This window comes from Cibotium barometz, chromosome 50 (assembly GCF_041138505.1).
Source record: "Cibotium barometz isolate CiBa-2024 chromosome 50, ASM4113850v1, whole genome shotgun sequence".
NCBI classification, from domain to species: Eukaryota; Viridiplantae; Streptophyta; class Polypodiopsida; order Cyatheales; family Cibotiaceae; genus Cibotium; species Cibotium barometz.
This window is the reverse complement of record NC_141095.1, coordinates 14,498,874-14,523,847: the sequence shown is the minus strand read 5'-3', so window position 1 is coordinate 14,523,847 and position 24,974 is coordinate 14,498,874. Positions and strand designations below refer to the sequence as shown.

The window sequence follows — 24,974 nt, the reverse complement described above, 5'->3', positions numbered from 1 at the left end:
CTCATAGAAAATATTATGCCTAGTGTCATGTGGTTACACCCTTATGATTGAAGTGAACCTAAAAACTTGGTCCATGTTGGGTATAATAGATAAAATGTTCCTTTAGATCTCTTATTTACCATCATTTGATAAATAAAATGTTCCTCTATTTTATAAACCATTTTTTGATACAAAAAGAAATTGTATGTGTCCCTCATGGAATTTTGCATTGTTTTTCCCACGCCATTTGGTACCAATTACCTTTTTGTTTGGTGTTGTTCTTTATGATGTTATTATATGTCACGGCTTTCCACTTTGGATTTGTTAAGGCTTCGTCCAAGGTGGATGGCTCCTTCACTCTTCCCACTATCTCAGCCATCAACAAGGCCATGCTGACAATGAGATAAATGCTCTTATGTGCCACTCTAGTCCATCCACTGAAGATTTTGGCATATCAGGTTTTGGATTACGCTCATCAAAGAGCTGTTACGCCTACTTTGGAAGTGGCTTTTTGTGTGGTGTAGCAGAGCAGGCTAGTGTGGTGTGTGAGAGTATTCGTTCTCTGAAAACCCCTCCTCCTTAAGAGGAAATATAGCTGGTGGGTTGGGCTCATGGTGGATTATTTCTCTAGCTGATGATAGAGTGGATGGACCTGTCTCCTCCACTGAGTGTGGCTGCTCCACAAACACCACATCTCAGCTGGTGATTATCTTTCCCTTCGCTATTCCCATTATCTCAGCTGGTGATTATCTTCCCCTTCGCTATTCCCATTATCTCAGCCATCAAGGCCATGTTGACATTGAGATCAGATGCTCTTCCGTGCCACTCTAATCTACTTGATCCTGCATGGTCCATCCATTGAAGATTATGGCATCTCAGGTGTTGTATTACACTCATCAAAGAGCGGTTATGCCTACTTTGGAAGTGGCTTTTTGTGTGGTGTGGCATAGCAGGCTGGTGTGGTGTGTGAGAGTATTCGTCCTTTGAAAACCCCTCCTCCTTAAGAGGAAATATAGCTAGTGGGTTAGGCTGATGATAGAGTGGATGGACCTATCTCCTTCATTGAGTGTGGCTACTCCATAAACACCACATCTCATCTAGTGATTATCTTCTTCACCTCTCAATCATAGAGTCAATAAGCCTTTCACTCTTGACTATATCCAAGAAAGATACACTTGTTGTTTTTGGGATGAAGCCTCTTCCTTGATGCATCTAGTATATGCACATAACATTCACAACCAAATGTTCTAAAATGAGACACTGAAGGTTTCTTACTAGAGTAGGCGGTGTGATACCCTTGAACACTTTTGTGTAGCTCCGATTGAGAATGTAAACTATTGTGCTTACTGCTTCATCCCAGAAAGTGTCTTGTAACCCTTTCCCTTTTAGCATGCATCGGGCCATCTTCTTGATGGTCCGATTATGGTGTTTTACAACATCATTTTGCTGAAATGTGTGAGAAGTGGTGAGTTGGCACTTGACGCCATTCTCCTTGCAATAGCTCTCAAATTCCTTGAAAGCAATTCTCCTCCTCGGTCTGTACAAAACTTATTCACCTTCTTTCTTGTCTCATTCTCCACAAACTTATGCCACTGTTTAAACTTGCCCCATAAGCTTCAACCTTATCCCAAAGGAAATAAACCCACAACTTCCTACTATAATCGTCGACTAACAGCACCATAAAGAAAGAAGATCCTCCCAATGAAGTAGTAGACATATTACCCACCACAGAGATACTAACTCTAGAGGAGTCTTTGCCCTATTACTGCTCTCATGTGGAAATGCCTTGTGTTATTGCTTGCCCATCATGCAAGCCTCAAATGGTTCCTGCAATTCTAAAAATGCAAGAAAATTAGCTACCATTCCCTTTTTTGTATCTCCTTTAACACCGTAAACCCGATGTGACCAAATCGCTCGTGTCAAAGCCTACTCGTGCTCTTAGCTCTATAGTCATTGGTTGAGAGCACTTAGCTCATATAGATTTTTGCACCTTACTCCTTGCCGACTAACTTGCCAGTAGCATCTAGAATTTCTGCTTCAATTTTCTTGAAGCGTACTTCAAGCCAACGATTTGTCATCATATAGCAACTGATAGTAGGTTCCTTTTGATTTAAGCTACGTCTAGCTTCTTCTCTTTACCTACTATAGCTACCACAAAAGAGATGGTTCCAAACCCTTTAGTTGGACATTAGCATTATTCCCAAGAACAACACTAATGGGTGCATGTATAGGCTTCTAGGAACTACACTAGCGCTTTTTATCGGTCATGTGTCAGGATGCTTCACTATCCAAAATCCATGAATCATCAGCAAACAATTGGCGCCTTAGTAGATGAGCACACCTCTTCAATGGTGGTAACCAAAAGTTCAAGCTCGGCCTTGAAATTGTTAACTAACTCCTTTCCCTTCCATGAACACTTTAGAGTGTCATTCTTCTCGTCAGCCTGATTCTTTCTACATTTCATTGACAACATGACCCTTCTTATCATAGTAATAGTAGCTCCCTTTACATTGTTAACTAACTCCTTTCCCTTCCATGAATACTTTAGGATGTCGTTCTTCTCGTTAGCCTGCTTCTTTCTGTAGTCTTTGACAGCATGACCCTTCTTGTCATTGTAGCAACTCCCTTGAAACTTCTTCTTTGGCTTCTCTTTCTTGTCATCAGAGTTTACCTTTAGCATTGGCCAAAAATATAACATCACTGCCATTGTGGGTCTTCAACCGCATCTCCTCCTCAAGCAACATAGCACTAAATTCTTCAGCCGCATCTCCTCCTTTAGCAACATAGCACTAAATTCTTAAAATAATAGAGGTGTTACTCTAACATGAGTGTTTAGTGTAGTAACCAAGCCATCGTACTGCACCTCTAGGCTAGTTCCTCTCACTGGTCTTTGTAATCCCTATAAATAGCAGCCATTTGATCCCATAGATTTTTGATCCGCGTGGTAAATGTTGCAACAACTTCTCCTTCAACAACACTTCTCCAGCAAACAACAAGCTGATTCTCCAAGTTCTAAATCCCAATCTGATTCTAGGTCTCATACTGATTCCTCATTATGGTCCATGCCTCTGTTGCGTTAGTTATGTGTTGATTTTAAATTTCCAAAGAGTTTAGTTTGTTGCATCAAGATCGCCTTCTATGAAGGCTAGTGGATGGGATTGGTGCCACAATATTAGCTGAGATAGAAGCCATCACTCCTATTGTTCTATGTAAAGAAAGACTAGATTGGTGCAGTAGTAGTAGTAGTGCTGAGATAGAGCCATCACTCCCATTATTCTATGCAAAGAAAGACTAGACTTTATGCACTATTTCTACTCAAAGTATCTATGATCTAATACCATATGAGAATATAGCATAGCGAAAAGATAGACAGCAAAAAAAAGTGCGATAGATAGAGAATGGAGAGAATTTAAAAATCTGAGATAGGTATAATGTGATGGTTTTGATCTTGGTGATGATCCAAACTCTTATGATTATGCTTTCTAGCACTTATCATCTCAGTTGTCTCTATGGTTGTTGCATTTGAGGGGGGTCACATGTTGTGTATTGCTAATGGTGATGTCCCTGGTCACTTATGCATTCGACCTCTCAAGTGTGCTATGTCTTGGAGACATACCTTTTTACAGTGATGTATTACTTGCTGACATGTATTACTATATTTCCTAGCTTTATGCTCGACATGCCTTCCCTTTGCAGAGCTCATTTACATGGATGCTAATGGAGTCAAAATGTTACATTGTCTTTAGCTTGGTTGCCTTGTCATTATGCATAATTTAGGATTTCTTTACATCAATCTGTGTGGGATTACACATCTCTTTTATTTTTCCATATTGAGAGGCTGCTTTATACTCTCATAGTAATGGCTGGATGTATGCCTTATAACCCCCACTTGACAAATACTTTCAGCATTTTCAGCCCACTTACAATGCTAAAAATTTGTTATATCAGTCCATTTCCAATGCTGATTATCACCTTGTCAGCTTGACCATTGACTAAGGTTCCTTTGTTGATGTATTAGCATTCCGCGGTCCTTGATAGCTTACATTGCTATTGGAAATTGCTTACACCTTCGTACCATTATTTGGTACCGACGCTGAATTCGTTGATCCTCCTTTGGCTCTAAATCAGCCTTCCACTGTGTTCGTGAATTCAACATAGCCCTACTTTCTCAGATTGATCCAAATTAGCCACACTTGGCTCAAGATGCCATGGGTGATGCATTAATTGTAGCCATTCGTGATTTCTCGCCGGCGGCGGCTGATAGCAAGCTAACTACACTTATGTCAGGTTCTACACGCGCTGCCTCTCGATATGCATCTTATTTTGTTGATACAGCCCTTATTGCTTCCACATTAAATGAGGAGCCACTTTCTCCTTTTGATGCATTGGAGGATGATAATAGGGTTACAACCACGCATTCAGCCTTCTGTTATGCTGACAATCAGTAAATTGAGCAAAAATTGACCCTGATGATTTACTTGTGACATATAGCATGCATTTGATGTTACAAACATGGGGCTTTTGTATTACTATTTGGGTATCCAGTTTATACCAATTGAGGGGGACATCCTACTATCTCAGAGAAGCTTTTGATGCTGTCCTTACTAACGAGCTGTCAAATGCCATATTATATATGCACTATCCATCTTCACCATTAGTATGCAGTTTTACAATTGAGCAGATTTATGCATTGCCTTGGCACTCGACAATGGAAAGCAGTGAAGCATCAATGCATTTTCTTTATGCTTGACCGCCTACACTAATAGTCAATGGGTAGCATGTAATGACACTAGGTTGTCAATGAGTGGTAATTATTTTCTTCTTGAAAGTTCATATATTTTATGGCTTACCAACAAGCAGCTAACAGTGGCCACTTCAAGTTGTGAAGATGAGTACATGAGGGCAACATTCACATCTACTGTGGAGTTTATATAGCTCCATCATCTATTGAATAGACAGATCTTGCTGTTAGACAATCGTCTTCTACCATCATTTTCACTAACAGTCAGATGACATTAGCAGTCCGTGGAATCCGGTATTTCATGCTCAAACAAAGCACATTGAGATGCATTATCATTATGTCAAGGAAAGGCTCCATGCAAGAGAGATTGCCTTGACTTATGTGCCTACACAGGCCAATCTGGCAAATGGGTTTACCAAGTCCCTTTCTAGGGAAAAGTTTGAGGCTTTCCACAAGGTTTTTAACTTATTACCTCTACGAGGGTAGTCTGCTACACCCTGTACACGTTCACAACATTCACTTCAGGAGCCCTGGAAGTCGTGGTGTAAACAACCCTACACACGGACACTTTTTACCCTGTGTTGGACAAGGGTTTTTTCCTCGTGTGAACACACTCTAGTGTGTTAGCCATATCAGCCCTAGGACTAGGGCTATTAGTACTTTGTACTCCACACATTTTTTATCATTATCATCGAGCACTTCCAACTATTGCATCTCATCTCTCTCTCTCTCTCTCTAAGCTCATGTGTGACTGTGTGTGCGTGTCTGTGTTGTGTGCAAAGCATCTACTCCCTCATCTAACACTAAGTGTAGAGGGCATGAATACTCACAAGTAATGGATACCTTAGCTTGTGATAACTATATCCAAATATAGTGTTGTAGGTATTGTGGTAGGCATGTGTACAAACAACGAGCTACATTGCATACACATGGTCACTGCCCACAAAATGTGTCCAGCCCACTAATAATGAACCCATATCATTAAGACCCAACTACTAATGCTCGAACCCCTAACCATAAATGGTCACAATAATTACCCCATCAACGTCTAAGACAAGGTTCCCGCCAAAGACATGTGTGCCAATGTCTTCTCTTCATAATGGAGACCTTTACGAATGTGCACCAAACATTGATGTGAGGTACATGCTAAGAGGCGAACATTGAGTGTATACTAACATATATAATAACATAGAACTTCAATCCTTCTACTTCTCCTTAAAATAGTTTTTCTAAGCCTAATTAGGTCTCAAGCTAGTTGTCTAATTTGTCGTCTTATATTAAGTTTTTTGGACCGCCTAGAATTTTGTGGCTATTGAGACATGTTGACTAAGAGTCATGATAAAATCAATGATTGCTAGTGATAACGAAACACATTTTGCTTGCATTCCTTCTCTTATGGACCAAAACAAGGCAAGATCCAAACGGATCATCCAAGCTTGCGTCATTCGTATTTAATGTCACTCTTGGAATCCTCTTAATTCTAATGATGGTGTTCCACAACTCATACAATGAGAAAATTGCCTTCATCTTGAGCTTTCAAGAAGAGTATTTCGTGCCATCCAACTTTCCTACTACCCTTATCCATGGTGGATAAACCCTTTGCATTCAAAGTAGGTTGTGCAATTTCTCCCAATCCAATTAAACACAACAACTAGTCAAAGAGTCTTGAATATAGACTTAGTTCTAATACCATGTAAGAACCTAAAAACTATGAGCAAATACAAAATGCAAGATCTTCCATGGGTAAAACTGAGTACAGGTTACAAATAAAAAGAGATGGCCAATATATTGTTATATATGTGTGTCCGTTTAAGCCCATGTGGTGTCAAGTTTGTGTGCCCATTCAAGCCCATGTGGAGTCATCTATATGTCCATTCAAGCCATGTAGCCCAAGGATAAGGTGTCTCAACAAGTATCTTCCTCAACCCTTAGTGCAATTAAACATTTGAATATTAGTCCATGGTTGCACATAGCATTTTGGACAATGTACCAAACATATCCAAGTTGTTTGAAATAATTTGGCCAAAGAAGGCCTAACAAACTAGAGCTACCCGAAATTCATACATCTATAAGAAGTAATTGGATCATTGAAATCACCAATACCAACTCCCAAAAGTCAACAAAAAGACTTGAGGATATAGGGTGCTCAACCAGGAGGCTTCTCCTCATAAAGAGGGCCTTACAACCTAGAGCTACTCAATGTTATTCATACAGATATATCACCAATACCAACTACCAAAACAACTCAATTATATAGGGTACTTGCCTAGATTCGTAGAGCAACGTGAAGAAGGATTCTAGATGTATAAAACACTTGAATGTATTCACACAGCATCATAAGAAACATAGTTTATGAGGTTGCTGAGGTGAACTAGAGCAAGAACCCTGAGTTTTGAATTTAAAAAGGAAATCCCGAGCCGTCTAACGTAATATCATTACATATATTCATGGAGCTATAAATATTTTAAGGATGTAATTCCAAATATATGCTATAAATATTTTAAGGATGTAATTCCAAATATATACTTCATATGTTAAGGATATGTGGTTCTCACTAGCATGCATTCTAGGGCTGACTTGCCATTAGAGATATGTAGATTAGTATGAATAGTAGGAGATTCACTTTAAGGAGTTAATCAAGTCAAAATTAATTGCAAGACTAACTTAGATTTTTTGGAACAGATTATCGATTGGATCTCAAGAGCTTACTTAATCGTTAGCTTTTGAAGGAGATTTACTTCAAGGAGTTTAAATTAATCAAGTCAAAATTCATTGCAAGACTAACTTACAATTTTTGGTACAGATTATTGGATCCACCTCAAGATCCTACTCATTATTTCAAAACTAAATCTCTCTTCTTTTCATACAGATTTGGAAGGATCTACGGAAAAATATTAGGGTGTTACTTGGTATAACCTAAAGGGATAACTGGGTATAATAGTACATTTGGGAGAATGGGTACAACAGTGAAGACATATATCTACCTACAGTGTCAAACACATGCATATGCTTTCAAGGAATGTAGCCTATAAATCTCTGGAAGCAACCAGAATACATCTAAAACTACAGTACTCCTAGGAATGATGAGTTTACCATCCTATTAAATATAGTGAATCTCTTTTATAGTAAGCTTCTGCTGCCTGGATGGACAGTCTCTTTGGTAACTACATACATTTGGCTTTCTCATAAGCAGTGACAAACCTTCAATAGTTTTCTTTCCTTCTTGAAGAAGGCATAAGACATCACTTTTGTGGTAATTTACCTTGCTTGTCTTTGAATGAGTTCACATCCTCCAGTGGAAACATAATGAAATTCCCTATAATGTAAAAAGGTGAAGGTTTATTCAAGAGCCCCAAGGCCTTGGAATGTGGGAAGGAGGATTCCACCCATCGATTTACACAGCAGTCAAAAAGTGTATAAAGATCCTGCACAATGAGGCTCAGAATGAACACTTTCCGAGCATGTCAGCACCAGATCAAATTACAGGTAGCATGAATGCAATTGATGGACAGTTGCACCATGTGGTACAGCTGTAGGGGACATGAGCCAAGACTTTACATAGAGCACCCAGGCTTACTGCCTAAAAGCTAGTTCATTCCATAGTTTACCTGATACATAACTAGTGACAACAGTCTCTACATTAAGAAGAGCACAGCATTATCGCTGCCAGAGTGCTAATGTAACAATATTATCAGCTTATCCTGCAAGTCTACCGTTCTCCCATTGCCCACGAACTTGAAGATAAATCTCCATATCTCAGAGCTTGATGTAGCCAGTTACATGATTGGTCAACTTACTCTTTGACAGCATGTGGGGCATAGCCTTGTAGCCAGGCAATCAAAAGCCACTAAAGTGAAACAAATGCAGGTGTAAAAAGCAGCAAACATGTGCACCAAGCCCTCTACAGATAACAACAGACCAGTTTCTCAACCTCCTAGGTAACCTGTTTTTGAGCAGGTCTAAAAGTCCCGAATATAACAAAGGGCCTCGCACAAGGTTACTTTGCTGCAGCTCAAAGAGCCTATACTTAGCACGCACAGCTACCAAAACAAAAATCTAGCCTCAGACTTGCTCGCCGGCTAGGTACCTCGCTGCCTGCAGTGCAAAATAAGTTAGGATAATGTTTGCACCGGCCCGCTTTATACACAGCAGGGACTCTAGGATGGCTTTCTTTTCATCCAGCATTCCTTGGGCAGAGGCAGCTTTGATCATCGAGTATTCCCCGGACACCTACAAAAAATCAAACCTAGTTAGCAGACAACCAAAGCATGCCTACCACCAGGATAAGTCCACACTAAAGCTGTAATTATCAGTCCCACCTGGTATGCTGAGATAGGTAGAGGGGATGAATCATGTAGAAGCTTTATGACATCCAGATACGGCATTGCAGGCTTCACCTGCATTATCAAAAAGCAAAACTAGTAACATGTCTGCAAGAAAACTAATCAGAGAACCATCTTTTATCTCTATCATCTGTATATAAGAATTCATATGATAATTGCATACACATGTGCGTACATACATGTATATGTATGCATGTATGTGTACGTGCACACGTGGCATATTACAGATTGAGGCAATAATTGTAGCAACAAACAAACACAAGCAAAGAAAACACTGGAAGAAGTTTCGCAAAGAATACAAGGACAAAGGAAAAGTACAAAGTTATGATCTCCACTTGATAAAGTAGCTACTAATACAAGTCCAACAAAAATAGGAGGAAGAAGAGGTGACTGGGTGAGAGGAAAGAAAAATTATAATGAACATCTGCGAAAGACCCACGGTCTACGAGACTAAGAATAAGCACACATGATCCATGAATAACTGGATGTTATAAACATGCAGAAAGAAACATCTACCAAAGAAAACAAGCCCATGCATGAGAGAGAGAGAGAGAGAGAGAGAGAGAGAGAGAGAGAGAGAGAAACTAATCTCATGAGAGAGAGAGAGAGAGAGAGAAACTAAAGCCTCTTAGTGAGCAAAGCGATATTTATGTTCTCACAGCACCCAAGCATAAGCTGCTCGCTCAGTTTTCAAAAGACTCTTTGACTCTTGGGTGGATCCAGTGCTTACCAAGAAGTAAAAGCAAATAAACAATAAAAGTAAATATAAAAGATTCGAGGAAAAGGGCCAAAAATAACAAATACTCATATATTTGACCCATAATCTGTTATTAAGATTTTTGTATGTAATCAAGTTTTGAGTTTATCAACACAAACATCAGCCCTCAAAAACTTCCAACAGATGGAGTGGGAACGTCTCTGATAACCTCGGGCATTCCCTAACAAAAGTAAGCATACCATCAAAATGTCTGCTCCTTCCTCTTCGTCAGAACGTGTTTCTAGTAAAGCTTCCCTGTAGTTTCCAGGATTCATCTGATACCTGCCAAAGAAGCACAAGGCTTAAATTTTGCACTGAGAATATGGACAACCCCCATATGCATATCAATAAAGCTAGCAGCTATAGCACGGGCTTCTAAGAGGCTTACGTCTTCTTATCACCGAAACGAGGATTAGATTCCAAGGCCTCCCTAAAAGGCCCATAGAAAGCACTAGCAAATCTGTCAAAACAAGATAGCCATACAAGTGACAGTTACTGTGACAAAATCTGTGCCCACCAACACCTACTTCATTTCATTGAATGTGTCTTTGTCTAAGAGAAAAGTAAGATACAGATAATGTAGAAGGCTTATACTTGGCTGTGTAGGCCATGATTGATACATCTTGAAAACCTTCGGCATCAAGGGCCATCCTAATTGCACCAACTCGACCATCCATCATATCACTTGGACTAACAACATCCGCCCCAGCTCTAGCCTGATACCAACCCAAACATGGCTTTTGTAAGAGACAAGAATCATCCATGAACCAAAAACAAAAGAGGACAAAAGAGAATGGTGGTGGGGTTTTCTTTTTTTAGGAGAAGGGGGGGGGGGGGGGCAAGGTGCAAGGTGCAAAATAATTTTTCATCATAGAGGATTGATTGTAGCCATGAGATGCTAACAAACGCTTTGATTCATTCAAACACCTTCAATGCTACACATAAAAAGCCACAACCCGTGACAGCGGACATAGCCTGATACCAACCATGAACCATAAACAAAAGAGGATGGTGGGGTTTTCTTTTTCTTTTCCTTTTTTTTTTTTGGGGGGGGGGGGGGGGGATATTCATCATAGAGGCTTGATTGCGGTCATGAGATGCTAACAAACGCTTTGATTCATTCAAACACCTTCAATGTTACACATAAAATCAAGTATAAAGCCACAACCCGTGACAGTAAACAAAACCTGAGCAACCGCTTGCTTGCATAGTTGATGCACAGTCTCGTCATTCATAATCACACCTAAACAAATGATGTTATTAGATGGATTAATTAAAACTGAATGCATCACAAATGGATGCTGAAAAAAATTGAAAGCAAGATAAGTGTCATCTCAAGGCTCACCATCCGATCTCACAATCCCATCATGGCCATCTGATGAGTATGGATCGAGGGCAACATCAGTATAGATGACCTGCAAAGAAGAGGAAAGCAATCATGACACTACTAAAAACATGGCTCTTGCCCGATGGTTATCACACCCAATTCCCTACCAATAAGTTGTTTGTTCAAGCCCATACAACTACTCAGAAACACACGCGCACATGTTTGCACATGAAGACACACTCACACACATGTGAACATGATACGCTAGGTAGATGATCAAAAGGAACCTATACACATACCAGATCAGGAAACTTGTCCTTCAATAACCGTATGGATCTCGGAACTATACCATCGGGATTAAAAGCCTCATCACCAGTTGCTGACTGGATATTTCATGAATACAATAACATGTTAATTTACATAAACTTAAAATAGCCTCATGCAAACAACACAAGTATGGTAGCAGTACCTTCAATGCATCAGGCACTTTTGGAAACAGCACAACACTATTCACACCCACATCCCTAGCCTTGTATACCTGAATTACAGTGTAAGGAATGTTATGAGTACATCAATGCTTTCTGCGTTGTTTTCCAGAGCATGTATGGTTGTGGATACAACCTTGGTGCATTACCACATGAAGAGGCTTTGAAAAAGTACTAGCACAGGAAGCATACGATGTTATGCATGGTAGTAACCAAAAGCTTTGTATGTAAAGAAAAACAAGGTCTATGAAACCTCTTCAAGAAGACCATGCCGCCATCCTAGGCGATAGCATCCAGGCATCGCTCCGATAGGAGTGCTCTCCTCACCTGTAAAACAGAGGATATACTTGATAATCTGATGAGACTGGCATTCAAAAATTTACAGAGAGTCAAGTACCCAAGGAAAATTACCTTCATGAATGAAAAGCGGAAGGATGAAGTTGGCAGGAGTCACCACCGTTTCTTGGCAAGCTGCACGTAATGCTTGGGATTTCCTATTTCGACGAGGGCGTTTCATTATATTCTGGCACATTCAAGGCAATGAATCAAAACTTTATCCTCCCCATGTCATGTGCACACATGTACATGGCTCACTATCCAATGTTGGAGGCAGCATTTAATACGAGCAAACCAAGGCATAGATTTAGATTCATTCAGTCCTACAGGGGCTGGGTCTTAGACTAGGGCTTTTTGGAGTCCAAGATTCACCTTTTCAAGGGACAGCCTCAGGCTTGCCACAGTTGTACACCTTTCGTACTATATGAATATACTGGAACTCAGCTATATCTCTCTTCTCTCCATCTTCTACTTGCGTTTCGCATCAGCATGTTCCAAGAAGGTGTTTAGGGCTGAAAGAAGACTCCAAGAGCTTCCACATGTGACATTGGTATCAGAGCTTCAGGCTGGTTTTGAGATATTGTTGCTGCCCATGTTCCGCCCACCCTTCCTACATCGCGCATGGACAAAACCATCGCCCGTGTCTTGATCTTTTGGTGGTGTGGTGACCAAGCAACCTTGTATCAGAGCATCAGGCTCAGCCAGGCTAACCACTGATGGTGTCCCAGATGAGGGTGCACAATCCAAGGAGAGTAACACAAGACATGAAAGAAGTTCCCAAAAGGTTGGTTGGTGGAGTTCCACAAGACCCAAGGGGAATGGTAGTCTTGTGAGTCGGATGCCACTTGGAGCATACCAAGAAAGGCTTTCAGGCAACGGTTCCAAGGGAGGACGATCCTCCAAGGCGTGGAGTGAGAGTGCCAGACTCAATACTCAAGAAAAGAAGACCGAAGAAAGTGTTCAAGGACAAGGCAAGAAGGCAAGGAGACAAGGTGGAACACGTGTAGATCTTCATTAGATTTGGAGTGGATTTCCGATTTGGAGACCAGGCAGGGTTTTCAATGAAAAGTGCTACCAAGAACACAAGGATGACAAGTGTGGGAATTCATGAGGAGACAAAGGGATGATTACAATCATCCAAGGTCAAGGTTGGAATCCCATCATCAAGTTAAGCACGAGGGGATGTCATGTGCACACATGTGGATGGCTAACTATCCAAGGCTGGAGGCAACAGAACAGACGACATAGGGTTTAGACCAAGAACCAATGGCAACAGAACAGACGACATAGGGTTTAGACCAAGAACCAATGGCAACAGCAAGGGCTTAGCCGACGTCAGTTCATGACCACACATGTAGCATTTAATGTTGTATTTGCAGATCAGTAATTGGCCAATAGCAGGGGAACTGGCCAATTGGAGGATGGGATGACCGAGTGGTTATTGGGGTGCTATATAAGCAAATAGAGATCACACACGAGAGAGTAGACAACCAAGAGAGATCCAACACTTGAGCTAGAAACTGAAAGTATTGAATGAATTATGAACGAACAATGACCATGCTTATATACATATCTGTACAACGAATCGGCCTGTAGGACTAGAGGACAAATGTCACAACTGATAAAAATGCCTAAAATAGCCTAAGAAATATGAAAAAATTCTCTAAAAATATTAAATAAATATCTGGAAAAAAGAGACATAAAATAGAGTAAAAGAGAGCTCGAGATGATATGTCCAACACTTCTTACATCCTCCATAGACTCGCCACCTCTCTCTAACTCTAACCCTAACCCTAAACCAACACTAACCTCCTAGTACTGGGAAAAGGAATACACAATATTTAACCATTGTGGACGAATTCAACAAATTTGTGATGTTATTCTTGATGGAGCAAATATGCGCTAGGGTTGCAACAAGTAGCCAGGTTATGGGGACTGGAATTGGAACATCATCATGGCATTTGATTAACGAAGATATGTTGGAATGGAACCTCAACGTTTTGGAATGGAACCTCGACGTCTCTTCTCTAGCTGACACATGTACATGGATAATCCCATAAAGCGTGCCTAAGGTCTAAACCCCCTTAGTATATAGGGTAAAATACCTTAGGGCCTCCCCTCATCCCCCAACCTTTAGTGCCTACTTGGTCCTCCAATGGTGATGGCTGGGCTGTTGCGCTTGGGTGGTAGAAGGCCAACAAGGCAAAGTGCCAACGCATCTTGTGGCGTCCATGTCCATCACGCTTCGCTTTCAAGGGGAGTGTTGGAATGGAACCTCAACATGTTGGAATGGAACCTCGCCCTCTCTTCTCTAGCTAACACATGTACATGGATAATCCCATATAGCTTGCCTTAAGGTCTAAACCCCCTTAATATATAGGGTAAAATACCCTTGGGCTTCCCCTCATTCCCCAACCTTTATGGTTGGATGTCGAGATTGGAAAAGGGGGAGGAGGGGGGGGAGGGTGGGGGCGGGGGCGGGGGGTTGTGGCTGCCTACGCGTGGTGCGCCTGCTCGTGCTAGAACTCTAACAAGATAAGAGAGAGAGAGAGAGAGAGAGAGAGAGAGAGAGAGAGAGAATGCTAGAGAGAGAGTAAAGTACATGACTCAATGTGACATTAGCTTATATTCTTTCAATGAAGTACATGTACCTTTATAGGTTATAGAGGTTCTCTTCTAACATCATTGCATATGTCATCACACACAAATATCTAGATCTTATTTATACCCCTCTTAAGAGGTACACACACAAACACATAAGTGGGTTTTTACTCCTTTACTAGAGATGTTCACACACGCACACATATTTAGGCTTAATAGCCTCACACAAAGAACCAAGCTTAATAGCCTTACACACAAACATACTACCACACTGATACGAGGGGCTTCACACACGTAAGAAGTTGATTCCCAACAATCCCCCCTCAATGTAACATGCGGAGGCTTGATGAATAGGCCGCCTGAGCAAATCCAGAGCGACTTCGTGAAGAGGTCCACCGTACTGTCCTCCGTCGAACAGAACTCTAGCAAGATGTCATCAGCAACGATCTGTTCACGAACAAAGTGCCTCTGGATGACCATGGGTTCCTCTAGTGGAAGCCCAATCCTGCAATGCAACCTCTGCAACCTCACCACCTCACAAGCAGCATCACAAGCAGCCCGGTACTCTGCCTCTGTCGTCGACAAGGCAAAAGATGACTACCTCTTACTGCTCCATAAAACTGCTCCTGGGCCTGAAGTAGATCTCCTCGTGTCCGGATCTCCTCCCCAAACTGAGTCACTCCCACCGTGGAGTCGGACTCCATCAATCAATCCCCCTCCTGTGTACAAGAGTCCATGATCCTTCACATGCCGCAGAAACCACAGGATACGCAATCCTACCTCCCAAAGAGTCATCTGCAACCATGAGCTCAACAGCCTCATTAGAAAGCTCACGTCCAATCTAGTGTCTATCAACAAGATCAATGAACCATTCTGCTTCTGAGTCAAAGAGGCATCACACTGCTCACAAGGATCAACACCTATTACGGTGAAAAACCAAGTCCTGGAAACCTACTGAAGACCATGCAAGGCCTTCTGAAACCTGTCAACCACCCCCTCTGAATCCGGAACTACAAAGCCTGGGGTATGCACCTCCTTAGCCTGGGGTATGCACCTCCTTCTGCAAGTAATCAACAGCCACCTGTCTGGCTTTCCGAAAGGTCCCCATGGAAAAAACATCCTCATCTACAGGAGTTTCTTTGTCTCGAATACTACGAGACATCAGAGGACAAGTGACCTGTTCAGTTTCCTTTGACTGACGAACACAAGAACTACCAACATCAGTACTGGAGAGTTCCTGCCAACTGCTGCCATCTACTGGCAAGCTATCCACCATTTGGTCTCGGAAAGCCTGTACCTACAACGTATCCACACTTAAGTGGCCATTACCAGACTGCCACGCATCACAAACCTGAGGACCTGGGAGAGAGAGTGTTGAAAGCTTGTAAACTCCATTCTCCACTCCGCCTTCCCAAACCACCTGGCATGTTGCTTTGTCTAGGAGAGCAACAAAATGCTCATCAAACTCCACCCGTACGCCAGTCTTGCAAACCTGATGCACTGACAACAGATGAAAACCAAGTGACGGAACATACAACACCTGGGAGGAATGCTTCCCCCCTCTGCCATCGAGAACTATCTCCAACCAGCCCTCGCTGTGAACTGGGATAGTGGAAGAATGTGACCAAAATACCTGCAGAGATCCTGTAAATCTGAACGGAAAGGAGTCATGTGCCTGTAAGCACCACTGTCTAGAATCCACTCCCGAGTATCCGTTGCGGAGAATTCTCCAATCTCCTCCCTGCCTGAAGAAAATGAAACATCGGTGTCCATCACCTCCAGGTGCACAAAAGCCGGAGTTTTCATGATTGCTGCTGAGGAATCTTCGCCCTTCTTGGTCTTCCGCTTGGGACACTGCCTCCAATAGTGGCCTTTCTCGCCACAATCATTACAGGTCCTCTCTGCCTTTAGTTTCTCGCGGTCAGCGTCGGACTTCTTCTCAAAAGACTTCTCCGAGGAAGCCTTCCCTTTGCCCGTGTTACGACCTTTCGACCATTGGCCAGTTAAGGCCTCTGACCCTCCACCGTTGGCCAGTTAAGGAGGGTTCGTGAATCGTTCCTCCTGGTCCAAGACCATGGGCACAAGCTCCTCCCACGTGATGGTGCTGAGCCTGCCACTGGTAATCAAAGATGAGTAAAATGCTGAGTACTGAGAGAACAAGTGCAACAGCAACGTTATGGCCATGTCCTCTGACGATATCTCCTTCCCAACCTGAAGAACTTCCTGCTAAAGAGCTTGCAGCTTGTTAATATGCTCCCGCATCGTCAACGACTTTTCAGGGCTCATAACCCGCATCTGTACTTCCAAGGAAATCCTCTTCATGGGCGATACCCTGTTGAAAAGAGAGGCCAAATGCTGCCACATACCTCTGGCCTGCGTCATATGCTTTACATGATTGATTACCTGCGGTGTGCAGTTGAGAAAGATAAACGAACGGACCCTGGCGTTGACACGATCCCACATCTGTGTCTGAGTCTCCCGGTCCTTTCGGATCGACGGTAACTCCCCTTCCTCCTCTACTTCCGACCGTGGAACCCCAACAATGACGCAATCAGCGAGGTCGTAAGACTCCAAAACAGATTCCATCATAACCTTCCATATGCCGTAGTTGTTCCCGTCCAACTGACGGTCCACTGGGAACGTGGGGAGTGTCTGGATCTTCACATGCTTCTCAGCCATCTCTAACAAATCTGCCATCGCGGGGATGTAATTGAAAAAGGGTGAGTGGGTGGGAAAAAAACTCTAAACCTGCAAGTGGCTATCCAGCACTTTAGCCCGCCTTCCTCTTGCAACTTCTCTTCCCGAACAGTCCAAACAATCCACCAATCAGCAATGTAACTATCCCCCTCTTGCTCAGAGAACTCCCAAGATCTATCAAGAGCCTAGGGCTCTGATACCATGTCAAAATACGCAGCGGAAATGATAACCAAACTTGAGACCACAAGAGCAAGTAGAGTGCAGAAAATAGACAGCACAAGAGAAGGAGAGAGAGAGGCGTATAACTCCTCTATACACAAGATCCCGAGAAATAACTGAATTGGTACAATGTGGGGCAATGGGGCCTATTTATATGGCCCCATCATGCAATCGGCCAGCACTAGTGGCCCTCACGACTGGGCACATCCAGTCGGCCAGTAGTGAAAAATACCACGACCCCTCCTGATGAAGTCGGTCAGCTCTTGGTACACATGAGTGCAGTCGGCCAGCATCAGAGGCTCCTGCCAGCCTGTGGTGGCAGCCACCCACATCATGGAAAAAATGGGAAAAAAATATGGAAGTGAGGAAAAATGATAAAACACCTATACAGGGCGGGCACACCCACAACAGAGGCCCTGGTGTCTGATAAAGACAGGAGATGACTTCTAACAATATATAGGGGTCGGCCTGTTTTAAATATCTCCACGACCTGATAAATCATGCCATATAAGATGCGCCTCTTTGCTCTTGATTGGCCGCCTTGGGTATGCAGACCAGGCTGCCTAGGCTGGCCGCCTTGCTGGACTGGCTGCCCATGGGCTAGCCAACAGTCTGACCAAGCCATAAGGACTGGCCGACTATGTAGCATGCGGAAGCTTCGGGGGAGATCGGTAGCTTCAATGCTCAGAAATCAGCACACTTGTCGCGACGGAATTAACGCACAAAACTGAATGTAGATGTGCAGAAAAATAGAGAGAGAGAGAGAGAGAGAGAGAGAGAGAGAGAAGCGAACACAGTATTGGGTCCCGAATACCCTCTGTAGGGCCCCCACCATGAATGGTGTATTTGCTTTATTAGAATGATGCAAATCTGAAAAGAAAATACAGAAAACTTGACCTTTCTTGGCTAAGATAACTTTGCCCTTGACCTGCAGTCCTTCACCCCTTCTGCGTTAGCAAATCCTTGGCTATCCTGGCCCTTTGATTAGCCTTAGCTCTTGGTGAATTATGAGATGCAGGAATGGATTGTGGACCTTGGTATTTATACCTCCTAGGATGACCAGTCGACTACCTTAAAAGCAGTCAGCTGTCCCAGATTTTGCCCACGACTGAATAAATACAGCATAAAATATATTAAATGCTGCGCATCACTTTAATCCATGGCTAGGCACTTATGCGCATGGGATAAAGGGGTTGGGCACTTAGGCGCCTGCTGTCTTGGAGGCTGGGCAACCTGTATGCTCATTGTTCTGGAGGCTAGGCAGCCTATATGGGCTGCCCCATACTTGCCCTACACCCCTCCTAGGACTGGATAACCAGTCGGGTACCCCTGGCCTGCCCCTAGGGCTGTCCTACAGCCTTTCATGGCCTACCCATGGCTGGTGGGTACAGCCAAAACCATCCTGGCTCTCATGGAGGTGGTTTTACATTGTCCCCATGCCCACACAAGTACTTGGGGTAGCCCTATGGGCTGGCCCCTTTCCTATATGCAAACCCTAACTATCTACACAATGATCTCGCATCCAATACCATACTAGATACACAGAATCACTGACATCATTCCAGAGGGAGACTCACAATGCAGACTAGCACTGTTTCATGTGCAGGACAATGCACACCTGACCTTGGACTTATGTGCAGGACAATGCACACCTGACCTCGGACGACTAGGATGGAACCCGACTGACTCGTCCCGGACTGGGCTCACATGGGACCAGTTTACCATCTCAGGTCCTCCACCTTCTGTACAGATATGTCTACGTGGCATCCAAGTGCGGGATGCACGTGACATCCCCTTCAGCTTAACTTGAAGAAGTGCATAGCCTCCAAATAATCCGTCAATAATGCAGGATAGTCCTCGAAAAACTCTTTGTCAAGCCATACCGCTTCGTGGGTCCCTCAGTCTTGAAACTTCTGTCTGTATCTTCAGCTTGAGCCATGCTTGAAACAGTGCAGAAGGATCTGTTCTGGAACCATAACTTCTACGTCATCAACAATATTTAGTTCCGCCTCATCTTTAACTTCGGAAGGGATCGGACCTGCATATTGCTTTAACCAACTGACGTGAAACACATCGCACATAGTCCAACTCAGAGATAGCTTCAACTGCATGGAAACCTCATTGATCTTTTTCTGGATGGGAAAGGGTCCGAAGCTCCTGAAAGACAACTTTGGGCATCGCTTGCCCACCTGCTTCAACCTTTGCTTCATAATCCGAAGATAAACCCAATCCCCTTCCGAAAACTTCATATCCCTTCGGTCTTTATTCGCCTGTCGAGTCTAGGCCTGTCGAGTCTAGGCCTCTTGCACTTTAGCCAACCTGTCTTTTACTGACTCCAAAATCTCCTGGTAAGACTCCGTCACTCTGTTCGCTTCAGGTACTGAAGACGAGGTCCTGGTCAAAAACGACTGGAAAGGTCTTCCAAACGCTGCCTCATATGGAGTCCTGCCAATAGCTGAAGAAAAAGAATCATTCAAAACAGCTTGAACTAAAGGCAAATATGATTCCCACTTACCTTGCTGATCGTGGACATAACACTTCAACACATCAAAGGCCAACTGGTTGTATATCTCTGTCTGGCCGTCCATCTGTGGGTGGAATGCACTGGAAAAATTCAATTTAGTACCAAAGTTCAATGTCCTCCAAAAATGAATGGTAAACTTGGTATCTCGGTCTGACACTATGGTCCTAGGAATCCCGCCAATCGAGTACCAATGCCGAATGAACAACTGGACAACATCCTCGGCAGTCACATTGGCCCTGCAAGGAATAAGCATAACAAATTTGCTAAATCTATCAACAATAGTTAAGCACTACGTATTACGCTTACTCGGACTGGGAGGCAGATTCGTGACAAAGTCCATGGAAATATCTTGGAAAGGACCCTCAGGAATTGACAAGGGCTGTAATAACCCTATCTTCTTTCCACGAGGAGCTTTCACCTTTTGACAAATATCACAGCGTTGTATATATGTAAACACATCTCGCCTCATCTTTGGCCAATAATATTGCCGTTCCAATTTCTCCAGAGTCGAATTCATGCCCCTATGACCACCAGTAATAGCATCATGGGCATCATGGAGAAGAGCTGTCCTGAACGACTTCATGACACACAGTCGGCCTTTGTAGAAAAGCCAACCATCGCATATCAAAAAGTGGCATGGTCCTATGGCATCCAATGCATGTTCCCACTGTGTACCGAATTCCTTGGAATCTGCGTACGTGTGCTTCATGTCATCTAGTCCTGTACCAGCAAGGTCGAGTCTAGTGGTTTGAATCGAAGTCACTTGTTCCTTCCTACTCAAAGCATCGGCCACTGGATTGGCCTTTCCTGGAAGGTACTCACTCATACCACCGAATTGCTGGAATATCTAGCTCCAACAGTGTTGTCGGTCACTCCACTGTGCACTTGGCATTGTCTGAATCCAGCGTAATACCTGATGGTCAGTGCGAACCTCAAAGTCACGGCCATAAAGAAAATGTTTCCAATGTTTCAAGGCCTGAATAACTGCAAGGTGTTCACGATCGTAGATTGAGTAATTTTACTCCACGGGCAGTAACTTACGAGACATGTAAGCTACTGGATGACCATTCTGTTGTAACACACCACCAATTGTGATGTTACTCGCATCGGTGATCACTTGAAATGACTCGTCCCACGAGGCAAGTGCGAAACAAGTTGCTTCTGATAAAGCCACCTTGAGGTTCTTGAATGCCTCCAATGCTCGTGGAGTCATTCGAATCCGTTGCCTTCTTGTCTTCACACCCTTTAGCAGATCGGTGAGATCCGCCGAGAGGTCAGAAAACTTGTCTATGTGGGTGAAGTATGCCTGGCATATACCCACAAAGAATCTGATGTCATATGCTGTCTGAGGTACTTCCCAATTGACAATCTCGGCCACTTTAGCCGGATCAAGTCGAATGCCTTCTGTACTAATTATGTATCCCAAGTAATGCACCTAGACAATTAAAATTCCGACTTCTTCTCATTGACGTAGAGTTCGTTGCTTTCCAGCAACTTAAGGACTTTCTCCACATCAATGTCATGCTGCTCAACCATAGCTGAAAATACTAGTATGTCATCCAAAAATATGACCACACACTTTCCAATCAAATCCCGGAAGACACGCATCATCATGCCGTTGAATGTAGCTGGGACGTTCGTCAAGCCAAATGGCATGACCACATTCATAGTGGGCCCGTTCCGTACGGAAGGCTGTCTTGGGAATGTCTCCCTCCACAATCCTCACCTTGTGGTACCCACTCTTTAAATCGATTTTCGAGAACACCTTTGCTCCATTCAGCCTCTCAAGAATATAATCTATTTGAGACATCGGGAATCTACTCTTGATAGTCAACTTATTGAGTGCACGATAATCGACACACAACCGAGAAGACCCATCTTTCTTCTTGAGAAATAAGATCGACGCTGCAAATGGCAACCCACTGGGGCGAATGAAGCCAAATTGCAACAATTCTTGGAGTTGGCAGTCCAAATCTGATTCCATTGCCTTGGAAAGGCAATACGGAAACTTGCTCGGGGGTTCCGAGCCTGGGAGGAGATCAATCTTGTGGTCCTCCGGTCTGGACGGGGGGAGCTAGGGAGGGAGATTGTCCCGAAGAAAAATCTTCTGGAACTTTTCATGGAGAGTCAAGTACTTCTCGGAAGCACTAGCCACCGTTTGGGCTGTCTGGATATATATCATCGCACAATGTGCGCCTTTCCTGATTGCTCGCTTAGCCTGTAAGTGGCTTATGAGCGGAAAGTTCGAAAATTCCTGGCTCACACTTAATGGTCACTAGGGCATTACATTCCGATTAATGTGGAACGTGTGCTTGTCCCACTTGACATCAGGAAGAAACTTGTGAAACCAATGAACTCTCGGCTAATAATTGCTCCAACTGAAGCATTGGGATTTCAAGAACTAGGGACAGCTACTCGGGTCTGTGGGAGCTGGGCTCACCACGAAAGCTGTGGAGGCTGCGGCGGCAGTCTTTGGAGTCTTCTTAGGACACTCCTGAGAAGTATGTCCTTTTATATGACAAAAGAAACATCTACCCTCCTTGTACTGAGAAATCTCCTCGGCACTCAACTTGCCACCTGTCTTGCCTGCCTCCGCTTTCTGGTCTGGAGTAAGCTTATGTCAGAATACACAGCGGAGATGATGACCAGATCTGGGAACACAAGAGCAAAAGCAAAAACGCAGGCAGAAAAACAGCACAAGAGAGAGAGAGAGATGTAGGCGTGTAACTCTGCTCTGATATACACAAGAAGATCCCGAATATGATACAAATGAGGTATGGGGGCCTGAGGACCTATATATACCTCCCTAGAGGGCAGTCGGCCAGCATAAGGAAAAGCCCACGACTGATAAAAAGGTCCACGACTGCATAAATGCAGTCGGCCAGCAATCTGGTGCCCAAAACTGATCAAAACCAGTCGGCCAGCAGCAAGAGTGCCCACGACTAATAAACATCCAGTCGGCCAGCACTGTACTGCTCTTGGCACCCTCTGGCAGCCCTCCCAAGCCTCAGAAAAAATGGGAAAAATAGGGGAAAAATGCGAAGAGTGGGGAAAAATGGGAAAACACCTCATAAGGGCGAGCACACCCACAACAAAGGCCCTGGTGTATAAAACTGGACAGGAGATGACTTCTAACACCCCCTCTCAGCTCCTGGCTGTGTAACCAACCACAGGGAGCTGGGGTGCCGCCTGAGCAAATCCTGAGAGCGACTTCTTGAAGAGGTCCACCGTACTGTCCTCCGTCGAACAGAACTCTAGCAAGATGTCATCAGCAACGATCTGTTCACGAACAAAGTGCCTCTGGATGACCATGGGTTCCTCCAGTGGAAGCCCAAACCTGCAATGTAACCTCCTGCTGCTCCGTAAAACTGCTCGTGGGCCTGAAGTAGATCCCCTCGTGTCCGGATCTCCTCCCCAAACCGAGTCACTCCAACCGTGGAGTCGGACTCCATCCAACAATCCCCCTCCTGTGTACAAGAGTCCATGATCCTTCGCATGCCACAGAAACCACAGGAAACGCAATCCTGCCTCCCAAAGAGTCATCCGCAACCAAGAGCTCAACTGCCTCATCAGGAAGCTCCCGTCCAATCCGGTGTCCATCAACCAGATCAATGAACCATACAGCTTCTGAGTCACAGAGACATCACACTGCTCACAAGGATCAACACCTGTTTACGGTGCACAAACAAGTCCTGGAAACCTGATGAAACCTGTCAACAACCCCCTCTGAATCCGGAACCACAAAGCCTGGAGAAACCACCTCCTTCTGCAAGTAAGCACCTGCCACCTGCCTGGCTTTCCGAAAGGTCCCCGTGGAAAGAACATCCTCAACTACTAGAAGTTCTATGTCCCGAACACTACGAGACATCAGAGCATAAGTGACCTGTTCAGCTTCCTCTGACTCAGTAACACAAGAACTACCAACATCAGTACTGAAAAGTTCCTGCCAACTGCTGCCATCTACTGGCAAGCTATCCACCACCTGGTCTCAGAAAGCCCGCACCTGCAGCGTATCCACACTTGAGTAGCCATTACCAAACTGCCACTCATCACAATCCTGAGGACCTGGGAGAGAGAGTGCTGAAAGCCTGTAAACTCCATTCTCCACTCCGCCTTCCCAAACCACTTGGCCTATTGCTTTGTCCCGGAGAGCAACAAAATGCTCATCAAACTCCACCCGAACGCCAGTCTTGCAAACCTGATGCACTCACAACAGATGAAAACCAAGTGCCGGAACATACAACACCTGGGAGGAATGCTTCCCCCCTCTGCCATCGGGAACTATCTCCATCCTGCCCTCACTGTGAACTGGGATAGTGGACGTATCCCCAGTAAGAATATGACCAGAAAGCCTGCAGAGATCCTGTAAACCGGAACGGGAAGGAGTTATGTGCCTGGAAGCACCACTATCGAGAATCCACTCCCGAGTATCCGTTGCGGAGAGTCCTCCAATCTCCTCCCTGCCTGAAGAAAACGAAGCATCGGTGTCCATCACCTCCAGGTGCACAAAAGCCGGAGTCTTCATGGTTGCTGCTGAGGAGTCTTCACCCTTCTCGGTCTTCTGCTTGGGACACCGCCTCCAGTAGTGGCCTTTCTCGCCACAATCATTACAGGTCCTCTCTGCCTTCAGTTTCTCGCGGTCAGCGTCGGACTTCTTCTCAGAAGACTTCTCCGATGAAGCCTTCCCTTTGCCCGACTTACGGCCTTTCGACCGTTGGCCAGTTAAGGCCTCCGAACCTCCACCCTGAGGAGGGTTCGTGAATCGTTCCTCCTGGTCCAGGACCATGGGCACAAGCTCCTCCCACGTGATGGTGCTGAGCCTGCCACTGGTAATCAAAGACGAGTAGAATGCTGAGTACGAAGAGGGCAAATGTGACAGCAACGTGATGGCCATGTCCTCTGACGATATCTCCTTCCCAGCCTGAAGAACCTCCTGCTGAAGAGCCTGCAGCTTGTTAATATGCT

At 44.2% G+C, this 24,974-nt stretch overlaps 1 protein-coding gene across 1 annotated transcript in view; it reads right to left on the bottom strand.

Annotated features, from left to right (window-relative positions):
• Window positions 1–8,273: 8,273 nt before the first annotated feature.
• The window catches only part of LOC147609842 (delta-aminolevulinic acid dehydratase, chloroplastic-like), a 41,743-nt gene continuing 25,042 nt past the window's right edge, over window positions 8,274–24,974 (bottom strand). The window contains exons 2-12 of the mRNA XM_086787320.1: window positions 12,044–12,155; window positions 11,886–11,959; window positions 11,617–11,685; window positions 11,447–11,530; window positions 11,166–11,235; window positions 11,008–11,063; window positions 10,415–10,536; window positions 10,209–10,280; window positions 10,021–10,102; window positions 9,040–9,117; window positions 8,274–8,950 (exon numbers count right to left, since the gene is read on the bottom strand). Of these exons, the coding sequence (XP_086643446.1) occupies window positions 8,783–8,950; window positions 9,040–9,117; window positions 10,021–10,102; window positions 10,209–10,280; window positions 10,415–10,536; window positions 11,008–11,063; window positions 11,166–11,235; window positions 11,447–11,530; window positions 11,617–11,685; window positions 11,886–11,959; window positions 12,044–12,155 (987 nt within the window). The 3' untranslated portion in view covers window positions 8,274–8,782. The remainder of the gene's footprint in view (window positions 8,951–9,039; window positions 9,118–10,020; window positions 10,103–10,208; window positions 10,281–10,414; window positions 10,537–11,007; window positions 11,064–11,165; window positions 11,236–11,446; window positions 11,531–11,616; window positions 11,686–11,885; window positions 11,960–12,043; window positions 12,156–24,974) is intronic.